We start from the raw sequence: 25,491 nt of genomic DNA on the forward strand, positions 1-25,491 counted from the left end.
GCAGCGTGTGCTCACGGTATTTCACTTCTACCTGACAACAAAGGCGAGAGCAGGTTCTGAAACAGTGAGTATGTTGTCTAGTGTAAGCCATTTGATTAATGACAGGCACAGGAGCTCTTTAAGCCTCTTCTGTTTCTAGTTCTTCTGCTTCCTGTGACTTCCTACGGGTTATATGAACATTTTTCAAGATTCCATCTGGATTTACTTACAGTGTTGTAGCACATCACTCAGTATAGTTTTCTCAGTGATTGTTCTAAGTATAACACTATACAACACTGCGTCCACTCAGTCCCTGTGCTTCCCCACTTGGTAAGTATAACTGTCTTAGTATTTTTTCTATAACATTTAGCAAACATCAGTGAATTCTTTTTATTTATTTGTATGTGTGTTTTTTATCATTTTAAGCTGGAAATTGAATTCATTTAATTTTATTTTTTATTCAAATCAATGCGTTTCATATAACTAGTTTTTCTCTAATCATTGCTTTAAATGTTTGCCATATATTCCAGTTTATAGTATTTGTATTATCATTTTAAATTTGTGGTTCCCCTTGTACCAGGAGCTGTTTAATAGGACCTTGTAAATTTCCAGATGAAAGGACCTTTCTGCTCTATGTTTTTATTTGTAAACTTCATTATTATTCCATTTTAACCGAAGAGGTTTTTTTGGTGCCGCAATATATGCTCGTTTTTTAAGACTATGCCAAGGTACATAGAAGATCGTGTATTCTCTGCTAGGGTCTACAGTTCAATATTTGTCTGTGAATTTGAATGTGCAGGAATAAATGTAACAAGAATGGGGGGATGTCTATGAGGAAAATTCCCAGACACTTCTGAAAGTAATGTAAACGTGAACAAATGGGAAATCCCTCTGCTCTTGGGGGAAACCCCTCATGGCCCTTCCCCACAGCCTGCCTGTACATTCAGTGCAATCCGGATACAAATGCCAACCTTCGGCTTCAGGGACTCAAACAGTTAACACTAAAACTCACATGGAAAAACCAACACGGAAAAGGGGCGGGGGGCACTCCAGCTCTCTCAGACAATAAAGCACAGCTTAAAGCCCCTGTCATTCCAAGACTGTGATTCTGGCACAGACAGACAGAACATACAATGGAAGTCAGACACGTGTGGAAAAGACTGTGATTCTGGCACAGATAGACAGAGAACATACAATGGAAGTCAGACACGTGTGGAAAAGACTGTGATTCTGGCACAGACAGACAGAGAACATACAATGGTAAGTCAGACACGTGTGGAAAAGACTGTGATTCTGGCACAGACAGACAGAGAACATACAATGGTAAGTCAGACACGTGTGGAAAAGACTGTGATTCTGGCACAGACAGACAGAAGAACATACAATGGTAAGTCAGACACGTGTGGAAAAGACTGTGATTCTGGCACAGACAGTCAAAGAACATACAATGGTAAGTCAGACACGTGTGGAAAAGACTGTGATTCTGGCACAGACAGTCAAAGAACATACAATGGTAAGTCAGACACGTGTGGAAAAGACTGTGATTCTGGCACAGACAGACAGAGAACATACAATGGTTAAGTCAGACACGTGTGGAAAGGACTGTGACAAAGGTGGCGTCTCCAGCTGCAGTTACGTAAAGACAGACTCCCTAAGCGCATGGTGCTGGGACACCTGGGTGGAACCCTCTTTAAATTGGGTGAAGGGAAAGGCTTTCTAACCAGGACTCAAAACCTGAGGAAATAAAAGACTGATAAAGGGAACTAGATAAAAATAGCCTTGGCCTAATTTAAAAAATGCATAAGAAAGAAAAGTGACAGAGTGGGAGAAAATATTTGCAACATACAACAGATATATGAAAAACTTTTAAAACATAAGAGACCAAAAGAAAGATATAAAGACATAAACAGATGCTTCACTCCCAAAAAAGAGGCAAAATTATCCTTCATACATATGAAAAAAAATGGTAGCAAGGAAAAAGTAAAACAGCACCGAGATCCGCTCTCTCACCTATCAGACGGCACGCTTAAAAAACAGAAGACAACGCATTCTGTTGGGAGAGCAGGGCGTTTCATACATTGTTGGGGAAAATGCAAACTGGTATATGTTTTCTGGAGGGAAATCACACATACATGAACCTTTTAATCCAGCATTCTCTCTTATGAACCCACATGAAGATACACACCTAACAATAAGGAAATGCATATGCACAAGCACAGTCAATATAGTATCACTTACGATTGAAACACCCTGGGAACGGAAATGCCCGTATATGAAAGCACAGCTGAATAAACTACGGTACATCCATACAATGGAGTACTATGAGGAAGTTCTCTGTGCACTGATATGGAGCAATTTCCAGAGCGTGGCACTAAGTGAAAAAAGCCAAGTACAGAGTGTCTATAGTAACGCTACCCTTCAGATCAGAAAGAAGAGATTATAATGAAACTGGAGGCCCACTGCACAAAGAGATTCGTGCAATAGGTCTTCTTTCCCTTGGCTTCCAGCACTGGTTTTCCTCCGGCATCTGGGACCCAGGCCTTTGCTCTGGGTGGAGTCTGCCGTCTTCGTCTTCACTGCAGACTCCAGCTGGAGTCTGCCCTCTTCATCTTCGCTGCTCCTCTAGCCAGAGTCTGTAGTCTTCATCTTCGCTGCAGCGGGAGTGCAGCTCCTGTAGATACCTTCGCCCCCCCGCCCTTCCTCTCATAGCAGGCGTCCTGGCTACTCCACCTGAAGCTGGGCGGCCGTCATTTTTTCCTCCTAATTTGCATATTACCTCCTGATTGGCTGGTGAGTGTAGCAGAGTGATGGTCAATTTGCATGTTTCTCTTTTATTAGTGTAGATCAGGGGTCCTCAGACTTTTTAAAGTGGGGGCCAGATCACGGTCCCTCAGAGAGCTGGAGGGCCGGACTATATGAACTACTAATTCCTACTGTAACACCTCAGCTGCGCTCACTGCCCAAAAAACCTGGCGGGCCGGATCAGACTCCTCTGCGGGCCGCATGTGGCCCGCGGGCCGTAGTTTGAAGACGCCTGGTGTAGACAGACATGGTTTTGCTCATGTTTGGACTAATGTGAGTTCCCTGGTTCTGATAACTACACTATCATTATATAAGATGTAAACACTGAGGAAGATTGGGAGAGGAACATAAGAAAACTTAGTTCTTACACATTTTCTGTGTCTGTAAGTAATTCCAAATAAAAGATTGTTAAAAGACCATGAAGTATCCAAGGGCAGAGAGTTATTCAGTTAGGTGTCCCCAGTACCTCCAGAATCTTTCCCCTACTGATGGTTCAGTAACATGTGACATGATGAATGGATAAGTTAAAAAATGACTGACAAGTTATGGTATCTAATGAAGTACTAAGTATGTATAGACAAAACAATAAAAATGCTGTACGTTGAAGTTATTTCACTTATAAAAAAACAGATTAAAAACAGGAAAAGAAACTTAATCTGTAAAACCTCAGAGGGATCATGAAACTCCTTAAGTAAGAACTTGCAGGAGCTAAAGGAACTTTGCAAATGCTATGCGATGGTTGGGGAATTTATACAAAGACATAATTAACTGACTTCAATCATTATATATTTACTAGAGGCCAGGTGCATGGAATTTGTGCATGGGCAGGTTCACTAGGCCTGGTCGGTGATCAGGGGCCTTCCTTTCCCGGCTGCTGGCCAGGGCCTTCCTTCGTTCTGCGCTGCCCCCTGGTGGTCAGCACACATCACAACAAGTGGTCAAACTCTCAGGAGGTCAAACACCCAAGGGAACAATTTGCATATTAGCCTTTTATTATACAAGATAATCCTGGCTGACCATAACATAGTATGGAGATAGACTAATCCGGAATGGAAAGAAGATTACAGCCAGTTTAGGGTTTCTTGGTCTCAGGCTTTCAGAAAACGTACTCTAAAAAAAAATAAATAAATAAAATAAAATAAAAATTATATATATATGCAAAGTGTCCCTTCAGTAGTTTTTCTGGAGGACCAGGAGTTTTAGTCGCTTGCTGTTATGTGCACTGACCACGAGGGGGCAGTGCAGAATGAAGGAAGGCCCTGGTCGGCAGCTGGAAGGCCCTGATTGGCCCTGTTTGCCAGCCAGGCCTAGGGACCCTGCCTGTGCATGTTTTCGTGCACCAGGCCTCTAATATTTCTATAATTTGAATTCCCAGTAAGGTGATCGCTTGTATCTTTATCTACCTTAAAATGTTTTCCCCCTAACAATCACGTGAAGTAGGAAGCAGATAATCAGAAAGTTGGAAGAGTCCTAGCCAGTTTGGTTCAGTGGATAGAGCATCAACTACGGACTGAAGGGTCACGAGCAGGTGCCTTGGTTGCAGGCTTAATCCTGGCCCTGGGCACGTGAGGGAGGTAGCTAATGGATGCGTCTCTCTCACATCGATGTTTCTCTCTCTGTGTCTCTTCCCTCCCCTTCCACTCTCTAAAAATCAATGGAAAAATATCCTAAGGTGAGGATTAACAGCAACAAATAAATGTTGGAAAAGAGCCCTCAAGCTGATGAAACGTGGATGCCCTGCATGCTGCTCGCCACTACCAGTACTGGAAATTCATTGTCACAGGGGCCTGGGAAACCTGAGAGCGCTGCACAGCTCACAGCTCAGTCCAATCACAAAGCTACCCCCTAGACCAAGCACGTCAAACTCAAAGCCAAATAAACACAGGCCAAATAAACAAGCTTCACGCTTATGTGGGCCGCAAAAAACCAAAAGCTTCAATTTTCATATTCAAAAGGTTTATTTCAATAGAGATATGCTGAATACAAAGGGCTGAAACAAATGTGTAATCATTAACATAAAATAGAACATCTTAATAAAAATCAATATTTTTTCCTTTAACATTAACTTACCAGACATGAATAACTGCACAAATAAGCGTAACACAAAGAGACCTATTTTTCTTTTTCTCAGCGAAATATTTCTTGTTGCGCACACCAAACAAGTCAGTCCAAGACTAATGATGTGGCAATCAATTGCTAAAATATTTGCTGCTAGTATTAGTGGAGAGAAATGGTGCGCCTGCGTGTAAGGTGCATAAGGGAAAAGAATGCAACACGATTATAGTAATCAGTCATTAGCGAACAGCGTAGTTCATTATTAATAACTATGTATAACAGGATATTGTAAAATTTAAGTTACAAAATTTTTATTAAAAAGTTTCTTACATGCTGTTATATTGGCTGGGCCGCATGCAGCCCATGAGTTTGATGTGCTTGCTCTATTTATCAATAAAACATTACCTTTAGGGTAAAAAAAAGTAACATGGCAAATAAGTCCTCAGGTGAGATTTTTAAAAAACGAAAAATAAAGACTACAAATCTTAATAACTTCTGATAAATACTCAAATGTAATCAAGTCAATCGTGAAAAAAGTTGAAATATATATAGCTAATATATATAGCTTTAACTTGAATTCATCTCTAAATTATTTGAAATCATTTATCTCAACTGATGAAACAAGATGGAAGAGGAGGGAAAAGCATGCAAAGCAGGATAAGAAATAATCCCAGGATCAAGCTACTTGTCTTAGCTAACAGTGTACTGGTTCCATCCATCTATCCAACCTTCCATTAACGTCCCTGTTCAGACGCAAGTGTGAGATCCATAAGCCACCGTCACAGAAAGCTTGTGGACTTTTGGAAGAAGTTTACAAAACACCACAGGAATTTTCCAAAGTTATCTATGAAGTCCTTTGGGAAGCCAACTCTAACCACACACACTTCTTCCTGACAGCAGGGTTTGGCAAACTATGGCCCACAGGCCACATCTGGCCCGACGCCTGCTCCTGCAGAACCCCTGCACTATGAACGGCCTTTACATTTAAATGGCAAAGAAGGAGATCAAAAGAGGAGTAATACACCTCCTGACATGTGGGAGTTGAGTTAAATTCAGATCTGTGTCCACAAATAGAGTGTTTCTGGAGCACAGCCACCTCACCCACGCTGCCTGTGGCTTTTGTGCTACAGGGCTAGGCTGAGTGGTTGTAAGAGACCAGATGAAAGATTATCTGCCCAAAAGCTTGCCAAAACCTGCCAGGATTGAAAGTTTTGCTAATTTGCCTTGAAATAATTGGCTTTAGCTATGTAGCTTTGCATAAGAAACTCCAGATGGTTTTACTGAATACCATCAGAGTAACATAATAGAGAAAGAATTGTATCTCATTGTAGTTAAGCTAAAAGCCAGCATATCTCTATGGCATTTTTGAAAACACACACACACACACACACACACACACACACACTCAAACAAACAAACAAAAAACCCGCCTGTATTTTTTAACAACAAAGTAGTTCTTCCATCAAATCACTTTATTATTCCCAGTGGGGACAGTTATTACTTGCTTTACTGCTTCTGCCACTTAAGAAGCCCAAAGGCTTCCACTTACAGAAAATATGCCAGGATACACGTGCATCGCTTTCTTGAAAGGGACGGAAGAAACAAAACACCAGAGGCGCAAAGCGGGGCTAACGGTCACCTTCTGGCACAGTCACCAGGGGCAGAAGAGTGACTGGCAATGCCACCTCTGCCTCCGAATCAAGTCTTCAACAAAGCCTCCCTCCCGGGGCTTTTTAGTAGAAACATCTTCACACACACAGGAAACTGAAAGAACAGGTTAGTGAAACGCTTACAAACTCTGCCTAGATTAATAATCACATGTTCAGTCAATTACATGCTGCACATTTGTTTCTTCCATTTCTGCACCTGTCCTGGGCAGAACAGTGACTGACTCTTTAGGAAATAATCTGCAGACCATCAAAACACGTCAGCCTAAATACTTTAGTGACCAACACCAGGATAATAATTTTCAAGGAAATAAAGGGGGTTTTTTTGTTTGTTTGTTTGTTTTAAAATATATTTTATTTATTTTTTTACAGAGAGGAAGGGAGAGGGATAGAGAGTTAGAAACACCGATGAGAGAGAATCATCGATCAGCTGCCTCTTGCACACCCCCTACTAGGGATGTGCCCGCAACCAAGATACTTGCCCTTGACCGGAATCGAACCCGGGACCCTTCAGTCCACAGGCCGACGCTCTATCCACTGAGCCAAACCAGTTTCAGCGGAAATGAAGGTTTTTTTTAAAAAAAAACTTTAGAGAGGGTATAAAAAAATGAAATAGGAAAAAAAAAAAAAAAAAAAAGCCCCCTCTTCACACCTTCAACAAATTAGTAAAAATTTAGGCAACCTCCCAAACCGCAGTAATACACAGAGTTAACACTGAAATGTTGCAGAGACCACAGCAGTCATCGAAGGAGACCAGGACTGCTTAGCCTCCCGCGCTCCGCGGTCTCTCCTCCCAGAGCCCCCTCCACACTCACCTGAGGGCAGCAGCGTGGTACGTGTCCACATAATCAGAAATGAAGAGCTCTCGGTTCTTGATAACTGGGTCTGTAATAACGAGTTCTCTTCCAGAGTCTGTCAAAAAATCGATTCATTAAGAGGATATTAAAACTGAGGGAATTGTTTCCCCAAAACAATTAGGAAAATTTTACAAAGTTTTTCTTTCAGGGTCACCTCCCTCTAAAGAAAGCACAATAAGTCACTGGCCTGGTCAGCAAACTGAGAAGAGGAATAATGTAGAGCAGAAATAACAAAAACAAATATTCTGCTGGGTGTTTTATACCTTTTACTAAAGTCCCCATGGTTTGCTGAAATGCAATAAGCACATTTTTTTTTAAAAAGGGAAGAAACTACTATTGCATTTTAGCAATTTGTAAACTACTAAATATTTAATCCTCTTGTCTATCTTATTTTTTATTGCTAAATAGTCCAGGATGCAATGAAATCAGAGTTTCCATTGAAAAGGAATAACTAAGTTACTATTTTAAATAACAAACCATAATTTAACTGCATTAACAGAAATTTTTAGAGCTTCAAAGGAGAAAATAAGTAGTAAGATGTGAAAGAATATCGTTCTATCATTCTTCAAAACTATTTCTGACGATGGTCGGTGGAATGAAAACCTATCACCAAAAGCAGCGTGAAGAGAGAAAGGCACAGACATCGGGGACAGAGCTGGCCCTGGCAACTTCCTCAGCATCTCTCAGCCTCATTTCCTCATCGGGAAGTGGGGAGCGACCACAGCTAATGGGAAACAATGGGAATCAGCGATCATGAGGCCTAGCACCTCCCAAAAAAATCGACGAAAAGGAGCTGTTATCCTTCTGAACCAATGTAAGACATCGCTGTTCACATCCCATGTGTACATGGCGTTATTGGGTGGACACCACAGTGCCAGACGAAGAAAAAAGATGCTCTGAACAACCTTCCTATTGTTCTGAAAGTCAAGATGCAAGCTGAATTCCGAAACATTCAGGAAAGCTTTGCTTTGAAACTGAAGTTCAAACCCTGAATACAGAGAACTTCAATGACACAGACTCTGTTGAAAAAGAGAAAAGAAAGAAAGTACAATCCTGTAGGTTATAAGCATTATTAGTTCATCATTAGGTGAGAAAAAGAAATTACTGTCATTTCCAAAAAAGCCATATTCTGAGTTTCAGAGGGAGACATCATTAGCACATGCTCAGGGTCTTTCATTTTAAAGGCAAAAATAACGAAAGAACTCAGCAGAAAGTGAGTATTCTACTAACATCCTATTTCTAAGAAGCTATTTTAGGAAAAAATGTCCATAGTAGTGATCTTCATTTACTAAATCTTTTTAGAACAAACTTTGTCCAAAGCTATGAAGGAAATATTTACCATTTTCATTGTGTCGATCCTGAACCAAATGCTGATACACAGAATCTGGAACTTCAGACTGACGGTAGTACCATTTGACGTTCATGAGTAGGTGGTCCCTCTTACTCTGAAAAGGAAACTCTAACAGCATTAGGAACAGGGTTCAGGTGCCCACAGCTGCACACCATACCCATGAACAAATCCCTGGAAACAGATGGACAGGCAGAGAGGGAAACACACAATTACCACCAGGACCACAAAAATACGTAAGTCAATAATGAGGTCAAATTTTACTTTTTCTAAATTACAGCCACAGGACCCCCTCTGATCTGATCCCTCAAAGCTGCTCATTAAAGGGAAACAAAGGAGACCAAACCTAAATCTGTAAGTATCCCCAGTTTAATTCACTCAATGTTATATATTTTTATTTGGCATTAACTACATAGTTCTACATGAATACACGCTCCTATCTTAACTTTTGACTCTTAAACATTTATGAACTGTGTTATTTATGAACTGTGTTATTTATATATACACACAGACACACACTGTGAGCCGTGAAGGGCAGTGCGTTAGAACAAGGCCTGGCGTAGTCCTCTCTCCAGGGTTTGCCAGTCACCCAGATGAGTTACCTGCCCCTCCACTTACTGCCGCTTAACGTGCAGTTTCTGCTGCATGGCAGACTGGCACAGCAAGCTACGAGTAGTGGTGAAGGTGCTGAGGTCCATGAAACATGGACCCTGGTTTATTTATTTTCGACTTTCTCGAGAACTGAACATCTTGTACATAAATATTTGTGAATAATGAGAGTTCTATGATGATCAGGGACCCATAGATGTTTATAAGACACTTGACTTCGTTAGCTCTAAAAGTTACCTTTGTTCCCAGTTCATTCCAAGAACACAGAATCAAACACCGCCCTTCCACTGGAAGGCTACACAGTGAGGTACATCATCTCTGTGCCACCGGCTGTGAAAACATCTCAACATGCCAGCACACTAAGGCTTCTCGGGGCCTCATCAAATAGCTTCCCAACAGGGAGGGCCTCAAGAGACTTCCCAAGGTGAATGCTGTATCCCTCATAGCAGCTTCTATCTTATCACAAGTCAGCAGGTCAGAAATGAATGAGAGCTACAATCCGAGAAATGCCTCATGTTTATAAAGGAGATGGCTAACTCCTCAAATATGTCAATGGAGCCATCATTATGCTTCCTGCTTAAATGACGTGTGTGTGTGTGTGTGTGTGTGTGTGTGTATGTAAATAAATAGATTCAATAGGTTGTATACAAAGAATAATCCTGCACAATGGGTACTCTTTACTTTTCATCCAATTTGCACTTTATATTCCAGTCTGTTTATATAGTGCAGGTGGGTAGATGAGAACAAATCAGTATCCTATATAATAAAGTGGTAATATGCAAATTGACCCTCATATCACAAGATGGAGGCCCCCCACATCATCACAAGATGGCCGCCTCCACATTTTTTTTTTCATTTTTTTATTAAGGTATTATATGTGTACATATCTTACCATTGCCCCCCCACTCTGATACATACCCTCACCTCCCCTCCCCGAGTTTTGCATCCATTGGTTATGCTTATATGCATGCATACAAGTCCTTCAGTTGACACCTCCACATTGTCACAAGATGGCTGGCAGGGGAGGGCAGTTGGGAATGACCAGGCCTACAGGGTAGGGCAGTTGGGGATGATCAAGCCGGCAAGAGAGGGCAGTGGGTGTGATCAGGCCAGCAGGGGAGCAGTTAGGGGGCTATCAGGCTGGCAGGCAATGTGGTCAGGGGTAATTAGGCAGGCAGGCGAGCAATTAGGAGCCAGCAGTCCTGGATTATGAGAAGGATGTCCCAGATTGGAGAGTGTTCAGGCTGGGCTGAGGGACCATGAATTTCATGCACCGGGCCTCTAGTGTTAAATAATAACAATGACTGCTACATAAAGGAGCTTATGGACAAGAGCAATTACTTCCAGCTGGGAATTATGAAGGAGGTAAAATCTACCCTGGGAAAATGGGAAATATTTCATTAGATTCTTTCTAGGCAAAGGAAGAGAAAATACAAGACATATACAAAGGAAGATACAAAGAAAGATACAAGGAAGAGAAAATGGAAGACATATCCACATGCACATGGTCCATCTGTGTGCAGCATGGTGCTGAAAAGAACCTGAATCCTGCCTGCAGTCTGGCCTCCAGCTGGTCCACTAGCCCACTGCTGGCCAGACCCATAGGCAGTGAGGCACAAACAAGAGAGCAGCCAGAGGGCTCCAGCTTCACTCCTAGACAAGGTATAAAACAGGCCCAGGATGAGAGCACTCATCATGGAAACAAGCAAACCAGGCGAAGGGCAGTCTGTTTGACGGCACTCAGGGATAAACTCACTAAAGTAAACACACTGTCTAATACACGGTTTCCCAGCCTCAGCACTGCTGCCCTCTGGCCCCACAGGGCAGTGTGGAAACCGTCCTGTGTATGTGAGATCTGAGCAGCAACGCTGCCTCCAGACACACTGAGTGCCAGTAGCACCCTCCCCCTCATTGTGACAACCAAAGCTTTGCCAATGTCCCCTGTGGGGACACGTTACCTGCAGGTGAAACCCAATGGTCTAACTGCTTCCTCCTTAATGAAAGCTAAACCAGAATAGTAAGAATAAGACCTAGGTCAAGTCTGTCAGGTGAAGAACATGGACCACAGGCAACAGAAAAAACCTTTTAAAGGTTATCATAAACAGCAACTGTACAATGTCTGTTTTTCAGAACCAACACAATGATTCTTGAAGTATAATATTTATGTTATCTTCTAATCCAAACACAGTTAATTATTATACACACATACAAAATTACTGTTCTGGTTTCTTTGTATCTAGAATTATGACTCCTAATGTTAGACTTGGATTTTCTAATGCAGTACTACTCAATAACCAGTGAGTGGCAGCATTGCATTAACAAGCCTCCAGACACTAGATTCCACAGATATAACACAACAATGGTACCATAGCAATTTTAAGTAGCTGAATAGATACAGTCTTTCTAAATAGATCAGAAATTTGGTTTAAGATTAAACATCTATAAAGGGAGGCAATGAGTTGTTTCAGAGTACTAGACTGAAATTAGGGAATCCGGGTCTTAGGCCTATCTGCAATCACTAGTTAGCTGGGGTGACCTTAGTGGAGTCACCAAGCCACATGACAAGTGAAGGGATAGAACAAGATCATTTCAATGGTCCCATTCCATCTGGCTTATACTTAGATTTCTTTCCCAGACAAAACCAAGTAGATAAAATGGGATTAGGGTAGTTTTCTCCACATCAACATAATGGCATTAGCTAACATTTCCATCCTGAAACGGTTTAACAAATGAAAATGTCGTCCTCCGTGGAAGCTAACTGCGGTGCACGGGGACAGAAAGGAGCAGAGCGGACACCGCTCCCACACAGCCCCCCGCCCCTCACACACACGGTGCTGCTCACATGTGAGCCACAGGGCTTCTTCCCGCTCTTCTGCTCAAAATCGCAGAAAACTGAAGGCAGAAGTGAGCTCAGAGCTCATCTGATGCAACCAAACCGCCTGGGTTTAAATCAGGGCTTTGCAACTTACCAAGCTGTGTGACTTAGGGCAAATGACTTTTCTAAGCCTCCATTTTGTCATATGTAAAATGAGGAAAAATAATGGTCTCTAGCTTATCAGGTTGTGAGGATTAAATAAATGAATGTAAGTAGAGTGGGTTGGCTCTCAATAAATGCTGGCTATTACCAGCCCTGTTTTACAGATGAAAAGAGAAGTCAAGCTATAATAAGAAGTGGCTTATAAATTTATTTTCTCCAATTCAAAAAGCATGCTAGCAATAGCAATAAAAAAACAAATCATGTAGCAAATTGGGCGGATGTATCTTCGCTTTTGCAACAATTCAAGAAGCATATCAAGTATATCTGACAAATACGCCTCATTATTGACTAGTGATATAATTGTACAATTGCATAAAGGTCAAAGCGGTTATAAATGACACATTTTAAACAGAATGTGGTGAGAAGCTTCCTATGCGAAGGCACCCTAGGGTATATTTCTGAATACAGAGCAGAGCCCACTGGGAAGTAAATCATTTCCCACCATTTTATCTTTCAAGAGAGGAGAGAGGGATTGATTTTGACTGAGTCCAGGCGGTTGGAAACCACCAAACAGGAGCACTTACTTACAATAGTTTCAACAGGAGTGGGCCGTGCAGAAAAGTGGGAGCAGCTGATTCTGGGTTAAATTGTGGGTTCTTCACATGCCTGGCCAGGATTTCTTTGAAATGAGGGGTTGTGTAAGTTTAAGGAAATGAAGAGCTTAACAGAAGACAAACCCATTCCCTCTGGGTTTAGGAAAAAGCCAGCCTGATGTTTGGGAGCAGAGGAGGACATCGAGAGCTGTGAATGTCAGCAACAGGCTGAGAATTAATGAATTAAAAATTCAGAACTGAAATTCAACATTCAGAATGAGATCATGAACTAAGAAGAAAGGAAAGCAAAGAAGACGGGAAAAGCAAACAGGAGACCCCTGTTGAAGGGATACTGGTTCCTTTTTATCAACACAACCATCCGAACACAAATACAAGATCCAAGGTCAGGACTTTTCAAACAGATTTTTCGTGATTATTAGCATAGTAAGTACTTCAATTGATTTAAATAGCCAATCTGATTCTTTCCTAGAAGCATTATCACCATCCTCTGGGAAAAGGTTCTAACACAGGGAGGTGGGGTAGGAAGAGAAGGACGGAAGTTCAGAAATGACTGACAAGCGCAGATTCCTCGACACACATGGAGGAGGCCCCGAAACCAGAAAGGGAAGAACAATAATTTTAAATTCGCCTGCGTCACAGAGCACACCTTTTCAGCCCCAGAAGTCATCTACCAGGTCTTGGCAGACACCAACAGGGGCCCCGAAGCCCGACAAACAGGCCCCTCCAGTCCCTCTACTGTCATCACCTGTTACAGATCTGGTCAAAGACTCGAACCAGGATATGCAGATGAATTCATCAAGTGCACAATTGGACAAACCCAAATTTAATTTTAGCTGCTTAGTTCTTGGGATTTTACATTTCAAAAATATAATAGATCTAGATTCAGTTTCAGGTGAAATCAGACCAAATTCTTGTTTTATAACGCCAAAGAGCCAATAAATTTTTTTCCAAGAAACTTGGGAAGTTGAAATGGCTTAACATTTGCTTAACATTTAAAAATACACCTTTTGCAGAAACTTTTCATGCATTTCCACAAGATGGCTATAATGGGGTAGACAGTTATGGAAGTCTTGGAGTTTACTGTGTAATTCAGAATTGTCTCCTCAGCCTGCAAGAGGGGAAACAGCCCACCAGAGACGCCGTGCCTCCCTCCAGTGCTGCATAGATGGCTTAGAGTTGCATTTCAGCCCCTCAGGGTCCACATGCCCCCGCAGGCAATGCCTGTTGGGAAGATCGTCCTCACCAAGACCTTGGGAAGGCAGGCTTGGTGGCTTCGATCATTCCTGACTTTGGGAGAGGGGCGGAGGGACAGTCAATGGGGTCAAAGAGTACTATTATTCGAAGCCAAAGATAACTCCCGGCATACGCACACATAATCCAATCTAAAGGATGTTTTCTGACCAGTGAGATGATTATTACTTCTCTGTGGATAAACCCTGGAACTGACTGAGATCAGTAAAACAAAGTCAGATAGGAAATATCCTGTAATATTTCCAGCCACTGCTCTCCTAACATAAGACACCGGGAATGGAACACTTTCTATGCCTCTGTCTGAAAATAGCTTTTACCTACAGCCTTACAGCCTTTCCAGTTCAAAGGCCATGGGGAGTAACGGGAAAACCTAAGGCCACCAGGGCAGGCCCGCTAGGTCCCCCCATCTCAGGGAGAGAAGCAGAGCCCCCTAATGTACTGAGACAACAAGTAAACACTGTTTCTTTTTTACTACATTTCTTATTGCCACTGAGTAAACAAAGTAACACAACAGTGATTTTTTGCTCTGTTCTAAAATGCCCTTCTCCCAGTGTTCTCAGGTTGTGTGTGCAGTGCCTGAAAGAACACAAATTCCCGTCTGCATCCATCTCCCAGGTGACAATCTGACCTGTGGAAAAACTGATTGCAGCACCTCTCCCTTCTCAAGGCCACCCCACAAGTGTCTAAGATCCTGTTTAGTGGTATGATGGTTAATTTTGTGTCTCAACTTGACTGGGCTAAGAGATGCCCAGGTAACTGGTAAAACTTTACTTCTGGGTCTGCCTGCGGGGGTGTTTCTGGAAGAGCAGAATTTGGTTCAGCAGACTGAGAAGATCTGTCTTCAGATGTGTGTGGACATCATCAACCTGTTGGGGAGCCCTGATTGGAACAAAACGAACAAATTGCCTCTATTCTTGAGCTGGGACATGCATTTTTTTCTGCCATTAGACAGTGGGCTCCTGGTTCTCCGACCTTCAGACTCCAGGACTCACAGCCTGTGGCCCTCCAATCCTCAGTCCTTTGGGCTTGAACTGAATTATATACCATCTGCTCCTCTGCTTCTCCAGCTTGCAGGCAGCATATCTTCTTGGCCTCTATAACCTCACGAGACAATTCCGTGTGTGTGTGTGTGTGTGTGTGTGTGTGTGTGTATACATGTGTTTATGTATACACACACACACTGTTCTGTTTCTTTGAAAAACCCTAATACAAGCGCTGATTTATCATTTACTGCATTTCTAAATGGACATAATATGGAAGTACACTGAGGTCTATTGTGAACAAGCATAATAAATTCTTTCTTTAAAGATAAATAAATAGATGAAAGAGACAGATAAACGAGCCACACCCATGTGACCAAGCTGCTCACTGCCGTTCGGCACTAGAACAAGGTTCCAGCTCCTTTCCCAAACCCATGGCGCTCAATCCAGACTGCTTTCAGGCGATTACATCAGCACCTGGTCTGTGCGAGGCTGTACATCAGCTGGAGCAGGTGGTGGAGCAGGTGGGCCTGGCCGGGCAGGGTTCCACCTTGCTTTAGTGTTCACAACCAGGATGTGCAAATACCCAGCTACATACAAACCCCAGAAAGATGATCCAACTACCAGTGTGCTGAAGCTCAGCCTCTGATGACCGGAAATCATTTTCAAAATCACCGTTTCTTGGTGTTGTCTTTATTTATTAAACAAATGCCTGCTTTTTGGGTCTCTTTACAGTTTAATCTGGACAAAATGCAATCAGTATTTTGGAAGGACCAGGAAGGTACATGAAAATGAAATCCTCTCTCACCTACCAACTACGGAGTAAACTTACCACAGCACATTCTACCTAGGATCACACTGTGTAGGAACAGAAACATCCGCAGGGAGAGACCAGAGTGAGGACAGGGACAGCCTTGGGAAACTACTTCCTGGTCTCCCCGGTAGACAGGAGGCAGTCACTAGGTAACCTCCTGTCCTTGTATCTTCACGTGAATAACATTTACGTCACACACACAGATAAGCTAGTCTTAAAGGAGCCCTTCGTAGATACGGACAGATGTACCAAACAGAGAGCATGTCTGCAATTGCCCTCATGAGTCCTGTTGATAAATGTACACCAGCCTGATAAAATATGAAATGTCAGAGCCAGGATTTAAAAGATCCCAAAGTGCAATTGAAGGCTCAAACCAGGAAGCTGACACTTCACAGATAAATTAAGACCCTATACTTGGGCCCCCAAAATCTGCTGCTCAAAACCAGCATAAAACTCTGCTTAAAAGCCACTGTTCATCACAGCTATGGTTATATTTAATAAATCCATAATCACAACTTTTCTATTTGGCCCAAAGATTTCCCCCATAAAGGAGGGGAAAAAAAAAATAGCTGTTCCTAGTCAGTGCCACAAGAAACTGTCAAATCACCCTTAAACCCTACTAAATGAAATGAAACAGTCACTGAACTTCTTTTTCTTAAATATGTTTTTATTTATTTCAGAGAGGAAGGAAGAGGGAGGGAGGGAGGGAGAGATAGAAACATCAGTGATGAGAGAGAATCATTGATTGGCTGCCTCCTGCACACTCCACAATGGGGGTCAAACCCACAACCCAGGCATGTGCCCCTGGCCAGAATCAAACCTGGGACCTTTCAGTCTGTAGGCCAATGCTCTATCCACTGAGCAAACTGGCTAGGGCTGAATTCCTTTTTAAAAAAATCAAGCCCAAATACTATAAAGTTTGATATCTTTGCAATATTTGTTTGTTGTTTGGTGATGGTGGAATAGTAGTAGTGATTTTACTAATTCTGGGGGAGTTAATGTCTTGTTAGACATGACGTGGCCAGAAAAATCAGCGAGCACCACACAAATCAGGCATTCAGTAGTGAAAGGAAATTAAAGAACAGGGGGAGGAGGGGAGTTGTCTGTCGCCTTCCAAAATTCTCCAGAAGTTTCACAAATTAAATTTAAACTATCACACTACTTTCAAAATAAATTATTAACTTATGATTAAAGATAATTCACACAGATTTTGCCAATAAAAACTGATGCTGAAATATCTTGAAAAGATTCACTGACTCAGCATGTGCTTTAGAGTAGTTCTCAAAATTGTTAAATTCACCACACCATATTCTCTTCAAAAATATGGAGGGCTTCAAAAACTTTGGTTTGTGTGTGCATGATTTGTCAATATTTACCATATTGGGGCAGGGGGACTTTTTTAACTTCAAAGATTTTTACTAACTTACTTAACAATAATCCCAGAACATGTTAACGTGAGTAATTACAATAGATAACTATAATTTTTAAAACAAAGAAAATTCAGGAAATGAGTAATACTCAAGGTTTTACAAATCTCTTTTATGTTAACTTAAGAAAACATGTTCCTATCTGATTCTGCACTCAGTCGGTTGAGATATATCACACATCATTTAGCCTTTGTAAACTCCGCTGCGCACTCGGAGAGGGTGAGGGTGGGAAAGGTGTAATCACAAGGCAGGCTGGTCCTGCTCATCCTCCTGGAGAAGCGCCTGTGTAGTGGGCTGAGTAAACCAGTGCACACAGGCTCCTGGACACCCTCCTCTGAAGCCGGTAGTTTAAACAACACGAGCATGTTCCCAAGCAGAACCTTGACTGTGGATTTTATGGCACACATGTGTTCACAAGGGAGATAGTAATTTAAAATAGATTTTATTGCCAAAACCGGTTTGGCTCAGTGGATAGAGCGTCGGCCTGGGGACTGAAGGGTCCCGGGTTCGATTCCGGTCAAGGGCATGTACCTTGGTTGTGGGCGCATCTCCAGTAGGGGGTGTGCAAGAGGCAGCTGATCGATGATTCTCTCTCATGGATGTTTCTAACTCTCTATCCCTCTCTCTTCCTCTCTGTAAAAAATAAATAAAATATATTTTTTTAAATAGATTTTATTTTTATTTATACAATCAGACATTCCAGTAGTGAGTTAACACGAAGAAAAATCTAGGTAAGAAGCCTCTCCTATCAATTCCAGGTATTTTTTTCCTCTGGAATTGAGCTCATGATAGAGAAACATTTAAAGCTTGATTCCAACAATATAAATAGGTCTACACTGAAAAGGTGCACCTTAAAACCATGGCGAACCCACTAAGCTGAAAGCCTGGGCTACTTTAGCCATCTGCAGCTCAAGGCAACGTGGTTACCATTTCAAAAACCCGTACACTGCTTCTCTCTTGAGACAATTGGGAACCTGAAACAACAAACTTTTAAGGGGAAAAAAGACATTTGGCTTACAATACTATATTGAACCATCTATCTATATATAAATGCCTAAGTGACTGACCAACTGTCCAGTAGCTATGATGCACACTGACACCAGGGGGCAGACACTCAACACATGAGCAGAAACCACAGGCAGGGAAACATGGAACAGGCTGATGAATCTCAGAGGGAAAGGAGGGAGGGGAAAGGTGGGGAGAGATTAACCAAAACTCTTATATGCATATTAGAGGCCCGGTGCACGAACCCGCGCACCAGTGGGGTCCCGTGGCCTGGCCTGCAGGGATTGGGTTGAAACTGGCTCTCTGACATCCCCCGAGGAGTCCCAGACTGTGAGAGGGTGCAGGCCAGGCCGAGGGACCCCACACACTGGGTGTCTAGTCTTTTATAAAGACAAACATACCTATTTTATGTGAATTCAGCAAAATTCCTCTCTAGGTGATAGCCTTTTTGTACAATTGCTTTCTGAATAAAACTGCACAGCTGGAAGCACAGTGAAATATACCTTTTGGCAGCAGGGCAATTTTTAGAATTGAATGAGTATTTGCACTTTTAAGGAGTACAAATACAGGTTTGGAAATTATCACTGATTTAAATAAAGTCAGCCTGCATGATAATAGGAATCCAACTACAGCCAGCAAACATTTTCAACTTGCCAATACAGAAATCCAAATGGTTTGGTTTACAAAAGGGGAGGTGGGGGATAGGTAGGACCCTGAAAACTGTTTTCCTCTTTCATTCCTAGGTAAATGAGTCTACCTTGTTTTAAACATCTTATTTATTCTTCTCTCCTTTTGACTTAAACCAAAACAGAGATTGCAACCTTAAAAACCTGTTAGTCTATTTATAACTGCTCCATCTACGGCCATTTTTCTAATACAAACATGCCCTGGTACTTATCTCAGTCCACATGCCCGACAACAAAGGCCCCGGCCTGCTGGAGAGGAGCAGAAAGGGAAAGCAGGAAATGAGAAGGCTTAGTTAATCCCCAGATAATCGATCAGTGTATTCAGTCAAGTGTGAGCTGAGCTGGGAAATGCTGCTTCAAAAAAGAAAGAAAATCAAAGAGCATCTGACCAGAGCCACAATTCATTTTAAAATAGGTCATTTTTTGTCAAAAAGATTCCCATCATGCTCGAGCACTAACATAACATATATTTTTATAAATGTTAACATCTTTTGAAAGAAAACCTTTTTCTTGAAAATCCTTCATCTAGCAGAAACGAGTTTTAAGTTATGGATTTTGTGATGTTGTTTTGGTTCATTGTGGTGTTTTTTCCTAAATCAGCTTTACTAGGATACAATTTATACACAATAGAATTAACCTATTTACAGTTTCAATTACTTTGACAAATGTGTTGTATAACCACCACCACAATCAAGATAGGGAACATTCCATTAGCACAAAAAGACTACCTCCATTCAGAACTGATGGATCTGCTGTGCTGAGAGAGCGTGGTGCCAGTGAGTGCTACAAAAACAACACTAATCCAAACCCTTCCTCCGGTTCCACACGCAGAGCTAGTGCAGAGGGAAAACAATGGCAGCTCGCTGTGACATTTCTCTCCTGGCGCCTGCTCAGGCTACAGCCCAGGCCATGCTTTCTCACCAAAGATGTGCTAGGTGAAACCTCTGGCCTGTGACTGTCTGATCTCCTGAAACCCCCAGCACACAGACAGCCGTTCCCGCGATAACGGTTATGAAAAGAAATGAAAAACAATGTCAGAGTCGCTCCATGGTACACTGTGCTAACCAACGTTTAATGAGCTCACACTGTTCTAGGACAGACCTGGCAGGCTCAGGCGGGGAAACGGTTAAGTCCCACTCAGAGCAGCTCTCACTGCCGATGCCTCGAGGGGCAGACCCTTTGCACCCCTCCAGGCCTGAAATGGTTAAGAGGTTGTTTTTTCTGTTTGTTTTTTAAGCAAGCCATGAGCAACAACAGCTGTCCCTCAGTGCCCACACAACTCTAAGCCTGTAAAATTATTTATGGATTTAGTCTCCTCAGGTGCTCTTTTCCTTAACACCAGCAGTCTGCTCAGAACTTTGCACCTGGCTGGCAGGAGCACGTGTCCTGGGTCGCAGAGAGAAAGGCCTACATGGCTCGGTGAGCACACAGACAGTCTACTTCACAGGAAAGGCAGAAAACCAGGTGTGTGCCTGTCTCTCCGCTGGGCGCAATTCTGTTCATGAAAACGCCTGAAGGTTCTTCTACCCTCCTTACCTGTCTCATTTTTCTTTTTAAGATTTAAGTGTGAAACATTTCACAGGTAGAAAAGTATAAAAATATACCACATACCACACATATTTTTAAACATAAAACATTACCAGACCCGAACACGCTGCCTGTGCACTCTTCCTAGGCAGGTCTGTCTGCTCCCCGAGAGGTAACCTTGAATTCCGTTTCTCATTCCCAGGAAGTGCTTTATGCATGGGAGAGATACATACGGCGTTGTTCTGCAGTTTTATACTTTACTTAACCTAGAGGCCCGGTGCACGAAGCTGGTGTGGTGTGGAACGCCCCCAGCCACTTGGCACCTGTGCATGCAAATTAACCTGCCAGCTTTGTTGGGTTCATTTGCATACTCATTTCTGATTGGCTGGTGGGCATTGCGAAGGTACAGTCAATTAGCATGTTACCCTTTTATTAAGTAGATAACACTATGTTGAGAGATAAATTTTTAGCCTTAAATATATAAGGAAAATAGAAAAGGCTGGATAAAATCAATTGTCTAAATATGTATTTTTTAAATTTTTTTTAACTTTTTAAAAATATATTTTATTAATTTTTTACAGAGAGGAAGGGAGAGAGATAGAGAGCTAGAAACATTGATGAGAGAGAAACATTGACCAGCTGCCTCCTGCACACCCCCTACCGGGGATGTGCCTGCAACCAATGTACATGCCCTTGACCGGAATCGAACCTGGGACCTTTCAGTCTGCAGACCGATGCTCTACCATTAAGCCAAATCGGTTTTGGCAATATGTATATTATTTAAAAAGAAATTAAAATTAAACCCAAGAAAAGGAACTAATGAAAAGAGCTCAACTTAATGAGCTCAAATTAATGAATCAATAATGAATCAATTATAAATCAAAGTTGCTTTTCATCTTTTTTCAGATTTTCTCCCTCTGGTTTTTTTATGAGTACCACTTCTTCACTGCTTCTTTACCTTGTAATCTATCTCCTTTTAATCTTCCAGTTTGAGGGGAAATTAAAACAAAGAAGTGGACAGTCTTTCCTTGTGTTTCCTCCACACTTCTGAGACAGGCTTGGCTTTTCAAAAGCAATTTTACTAAAATGTACTAAGAAGGCCCTAGCCGGTTTGGCTCAGTGGATAAAGCATCAGCCTGTAGACTAAAGAGTCCCGGGTTCAATTCTAGTCAAGAGCACACGCCTGGGTTGTGGGCTTGATCCCTAGTAGGGGGCGTGCAGGAGGAAGCTGATCAATTTTTTATCTTCCTTTCTGAAATTAATAAAAATGCATTTTAAAAAATACTGAGAAGAAACCAGCCGAAACCGGTTTGGCTCAATGGATAGAGCGTCGGCTTGGAGACTGAAAGGTCCCGGGTTCGATTCCGGTCAAGGGCATGTACCTTGGTTGCGGGCATATCCCCAGTAGGGGGTGTGCAAGAGGCAGCTGATCGATGACTCTCTCTCATCGATGTTTCTAACTCTCTATCTCTCTCCCTTCCTCTCTGTACAAAATCAATAAAATATATTTAAAAAAAAAAAAAAAAAAGATATTACATCTTAAAAAAAAAAAAAAATAAAATAAAAAATAAAAAATAAAAAATACTGAGAAGAAACCAAACAAAAATAAGGTGTTCCTTTGAAATGACTAAAACTGTTATATTCTTATAAAGTTATCTGAAAAAAACAGCTGCATCCAAACTAAATTCCAAAATAAACTTAAATAAAAAAGAGAACAAAGATGGAAATGTGAACAATAAAATCACAATGAGAAAAATACAAATGAAAATTACCCTAAGAATATACACTAATGGCTGTGATGAAATGGACTCTCGTTATTTATACACAAAAATCAGTAAAAACCCTTATGAAGGACAAAGGAGCAATACATATCAAAATTATAAATACATTCACCTGTTTCCCCAGCAACACTACTGAGTGCAATTTATTCTAAACATACATTTGCATATACATAAAATAATATGAACAATGCCCATTAATAGGGAACTATTAGATAAATCATGAAGCATCCACACAATGGAATACCATGCAGGAAGTTTTCTCTATACTGATATGGAAAGATCTCCAACATGGAGTCTTTAAAAAAAAGAACTTATTTATTTTGGGGAGGAATGGGAGAGAAACATCAATTTGTTGTTCCACTGATTTATGCATTCATTGGTTGACTCCTGTATATGTCCTGACCAGGGATTGAACCCACAATCTTGGTGTATCAGGACGACACTACCAAGTGACTACCTGGCAGAGCCCCCAACATACGTTCTATTTTAAAAATCTTTATTGTTGAAAGTATTACATATGTCCCCCTTTTCTCCACATTGACACCCTCCCCCCCCCCGTTTCCCCCATCCCTTGCCCCCTCTGCATCCATGGATTATGCATATTCCAACATATATTCTTCAGGGCAAGCTACAGAATAGTATGCAAAATTTGATAGCTTTTATATTTGTTTATACAACACCTGATTATCTGCATGGGGTGAGATATGAAGAAAAGAACGTGGACAAATAAAAGGCCAAGGATGGGAGACAGACTTTGCAGGACATCTTTTAATACTTTTTTGAAAATTTTCAAGTAGTTTGTTTATGTCACAGACCTTCTCTCCTCCCTCTCTCCTCCCCTCCCAGTCTCCTCTCTCCTTAGCATGTTTCTGTGGTTTTCTTTTTCATATTGCTCTCCTTCCTCGGATGACAGACAGTGCCTGGCTAACAGAGCTGGCACAAGTACCAACCAGATTGTTAGAGAATAAAATGAACAAGAACAAGCCTATTTAATTACAGCTGTCCATGCCAACAGCCAGGTACACTTTAAAACTTCTAAAATGTTAAGGCAAGTAAATATGAAGCAGTCATATGTGTTCTCAACTGCTTGCAGAGAAGTCACATCCATCTTTGCCACTGCATGCCACAGCGTCCTTATGCAGACTCCCTCACCTTAAAAATGCTCAGTGTGCTGAATTTAAAGAGGCACAGAGCTTTTAAACACGAAGCTCTAAAGTATCTAATGAACAGAAAGCGTTCTGCTCCGGCTCCCTTATGAAGCCAGCCTGAGTGAGAACGGCTGCTCCGGCTCCCTTATAAAGCTCGCCCTGGGACACACCACGGGCTCTGTGCGCGCTGGAAAAGGAGGGAGGTGTCATGAATGAGGCGTAATTGAGATCTCTCCTGAAAGCAGCAATGAGCCCTCTTTTTCATCATAACAGTCTTTGTTTGCTATTTCCACAGGCTCCTTTGATTACAGATTGTCTCTCCCACACGGCTATGGGGCAGCAAGCTGCTGACAAAGTATGGATGGCAGTCCTTACACACAGCCTCATTAGCATTGCTCCCGCACACTGCATACGCTGGCATGATAAATCACACACCCGGTGTCATGCACAATAGCCAAACAGTTCCCTAACAGCTAAGCGTATTACAAATGCATTGAACTAATCTCTGATAATTAAATTCCATTATGGTTTCTACCTTCAAACCTGAAGGCCGCAACGCTGCAATCGAGTGCCATCCAGTTCCCTCACATTTGCCATGAAATGTCACTTACATAGTTCACATCCAATTACTGAGCACAAGCAGCCTCAGCACCGATCAGCGCCGATCACTTCCATTAAAACAAGCAGAACCCCGCGCGGGCTGTCAGAAGCCATCGCATGGTTTAAATGGGTTCCTCACCTTTCAAATATCAAGGATCCTCTTTCCCAGATCATCACACTTAGGGGGCTGGCCTTTTCACAAAGAACTCCCATGTTGAACGAAACATTCAAAAGGCAGGGCATGTTGCAAAGCCCAGCTCAGAGCTGGAGACATCTGCCCCTTATGTTAAAATACAAATAGTGAAAGATCATTAGTATGAAAAATAAATATGCAGGGAAAAAAGCTTTAGCTAAGGCTAACAAAGATGCAAAATTATATTAACACTATGGAGTCCTGGGTTTTTGGCCAGTGTCCTACAGAAACTGGGAAGCCCTCCTGGCCAGAACATCTATTAATGCCCTAGTTTTTAAGAACAAACAAAAAGCGTTTCCTAAAGTCCTTGCTTGAAGTCCCAAAGCTAAACCAACCTCCAGGCACAAAGCTCTGTTCCCCTGGGCTGCTGCCTGACTCATGCAGTCACCAGGATTAGTGCCGGAGGAATTCCACAGATCTGTAGAAATATATATTCAAGCTCTCCACTGATCACTAATGATTATCTTTAAAACAAGTTATTAATAACTCCCCAATCCTCAAATTCATAAAAGCTTTTACTGTCAGAAGGAAACACTAATAGCTGACTCCTGGCAATTAATACACAATACAGCCATCACTTACCTATGAACAATATTACCATATTCTGTAATTTGAGGGAGGAAATGACTATAAAGGGAGTTGCAGGAAATCATTTTCTATCTCTACCAATGTTATGTCAGATAGGCTCATAGTTCTAATTGGTACTAAATATTGAGACATAACATGAAAACAAGGCCTAAGAAAATTTAATCTGATCACATAGAAGAGGAGATAGTGGGAAAACTGGCTAGGGAATCCACAGTGGCTGCTGCCTCTTTGCACATATACAGAAATCAATACCTGGTCAGCTACACCTCAAATCGGACTCTGGAGCTACGGTTCTTAACGTTTGCCAAGACCTCTCCCAAGAGACAGTGTGTGCCATGCAAATGAGTGCATAAAATGTTTGAAGGTTCAGAGACTCCCGGTTTCAAACCCTGCTGAGCACTCTGTAAGCCTGTTTCTGTGCTGCTGCATCTTCACCCAGCACCCAGAGAACCTCGGGCCCGCAAGGGCGTCCAGATCAGCAGCTTTGTTCCCAGCTATTCCCAGGAGCTAAAACAAGGTCTTGTTCAGAATAGACAAAGAACTGAATGAATGGCAATACAAAACAAAAATATGGCATAACTAC

The 25,491-nt window shown here is 41.9% G+C and overlaps 1 protein-coding gene across 3 annotated transcripts in view; it reads right to left on the reverse strand.

The window, feature by feature from the left end:
* RERE (arginine-glutamic acid dipeptide repeats) overlaps positions 1 to 25,491 on the reverse strand; it is a 357,124-nt gene that overhangs the window by 141,403 nt on the left and 190,230 nt on the right. For all 3 annotated transcript variants that reach the window (XM_036460929.2, XM_036460931.2, XM_036460930.2), the window contains 2 exons: positions 8,700 to 8,805; positions 7,319 to 7,415 (listed from right to left, as the gene is read on the reverse strand). In XM_036460929.2, coding sequence (XP_036316822.1) covers positions 7,319 to 7,415; positions 8,700 to 8,805 — 203 coding nt within the window. The remainder of the gene's footprint in view (positions 1 to 7,318; positions 7,416 to 8,699; positions 8,806 to 25,491) is intronic.

Source organism: Pipistrellus kuhlii, unplaced genomic scaffold (genome assembly GCF_014108245.1).
Source record: "Pipistrellus kuhlii isolate mPipKuh1 unplaced genomic scaffold, mPipKuh1.p scaffold_m20_p_34, whole genome shotgun sequence".
Classification (NCBI taxonomy): domain Eukaryota; kingdom Metazoa; phylum Chordata; class Mammalia; order Chiroptera; family Vespertilionidae; genus Pipistrellus; species Pipistrellus kuhlii.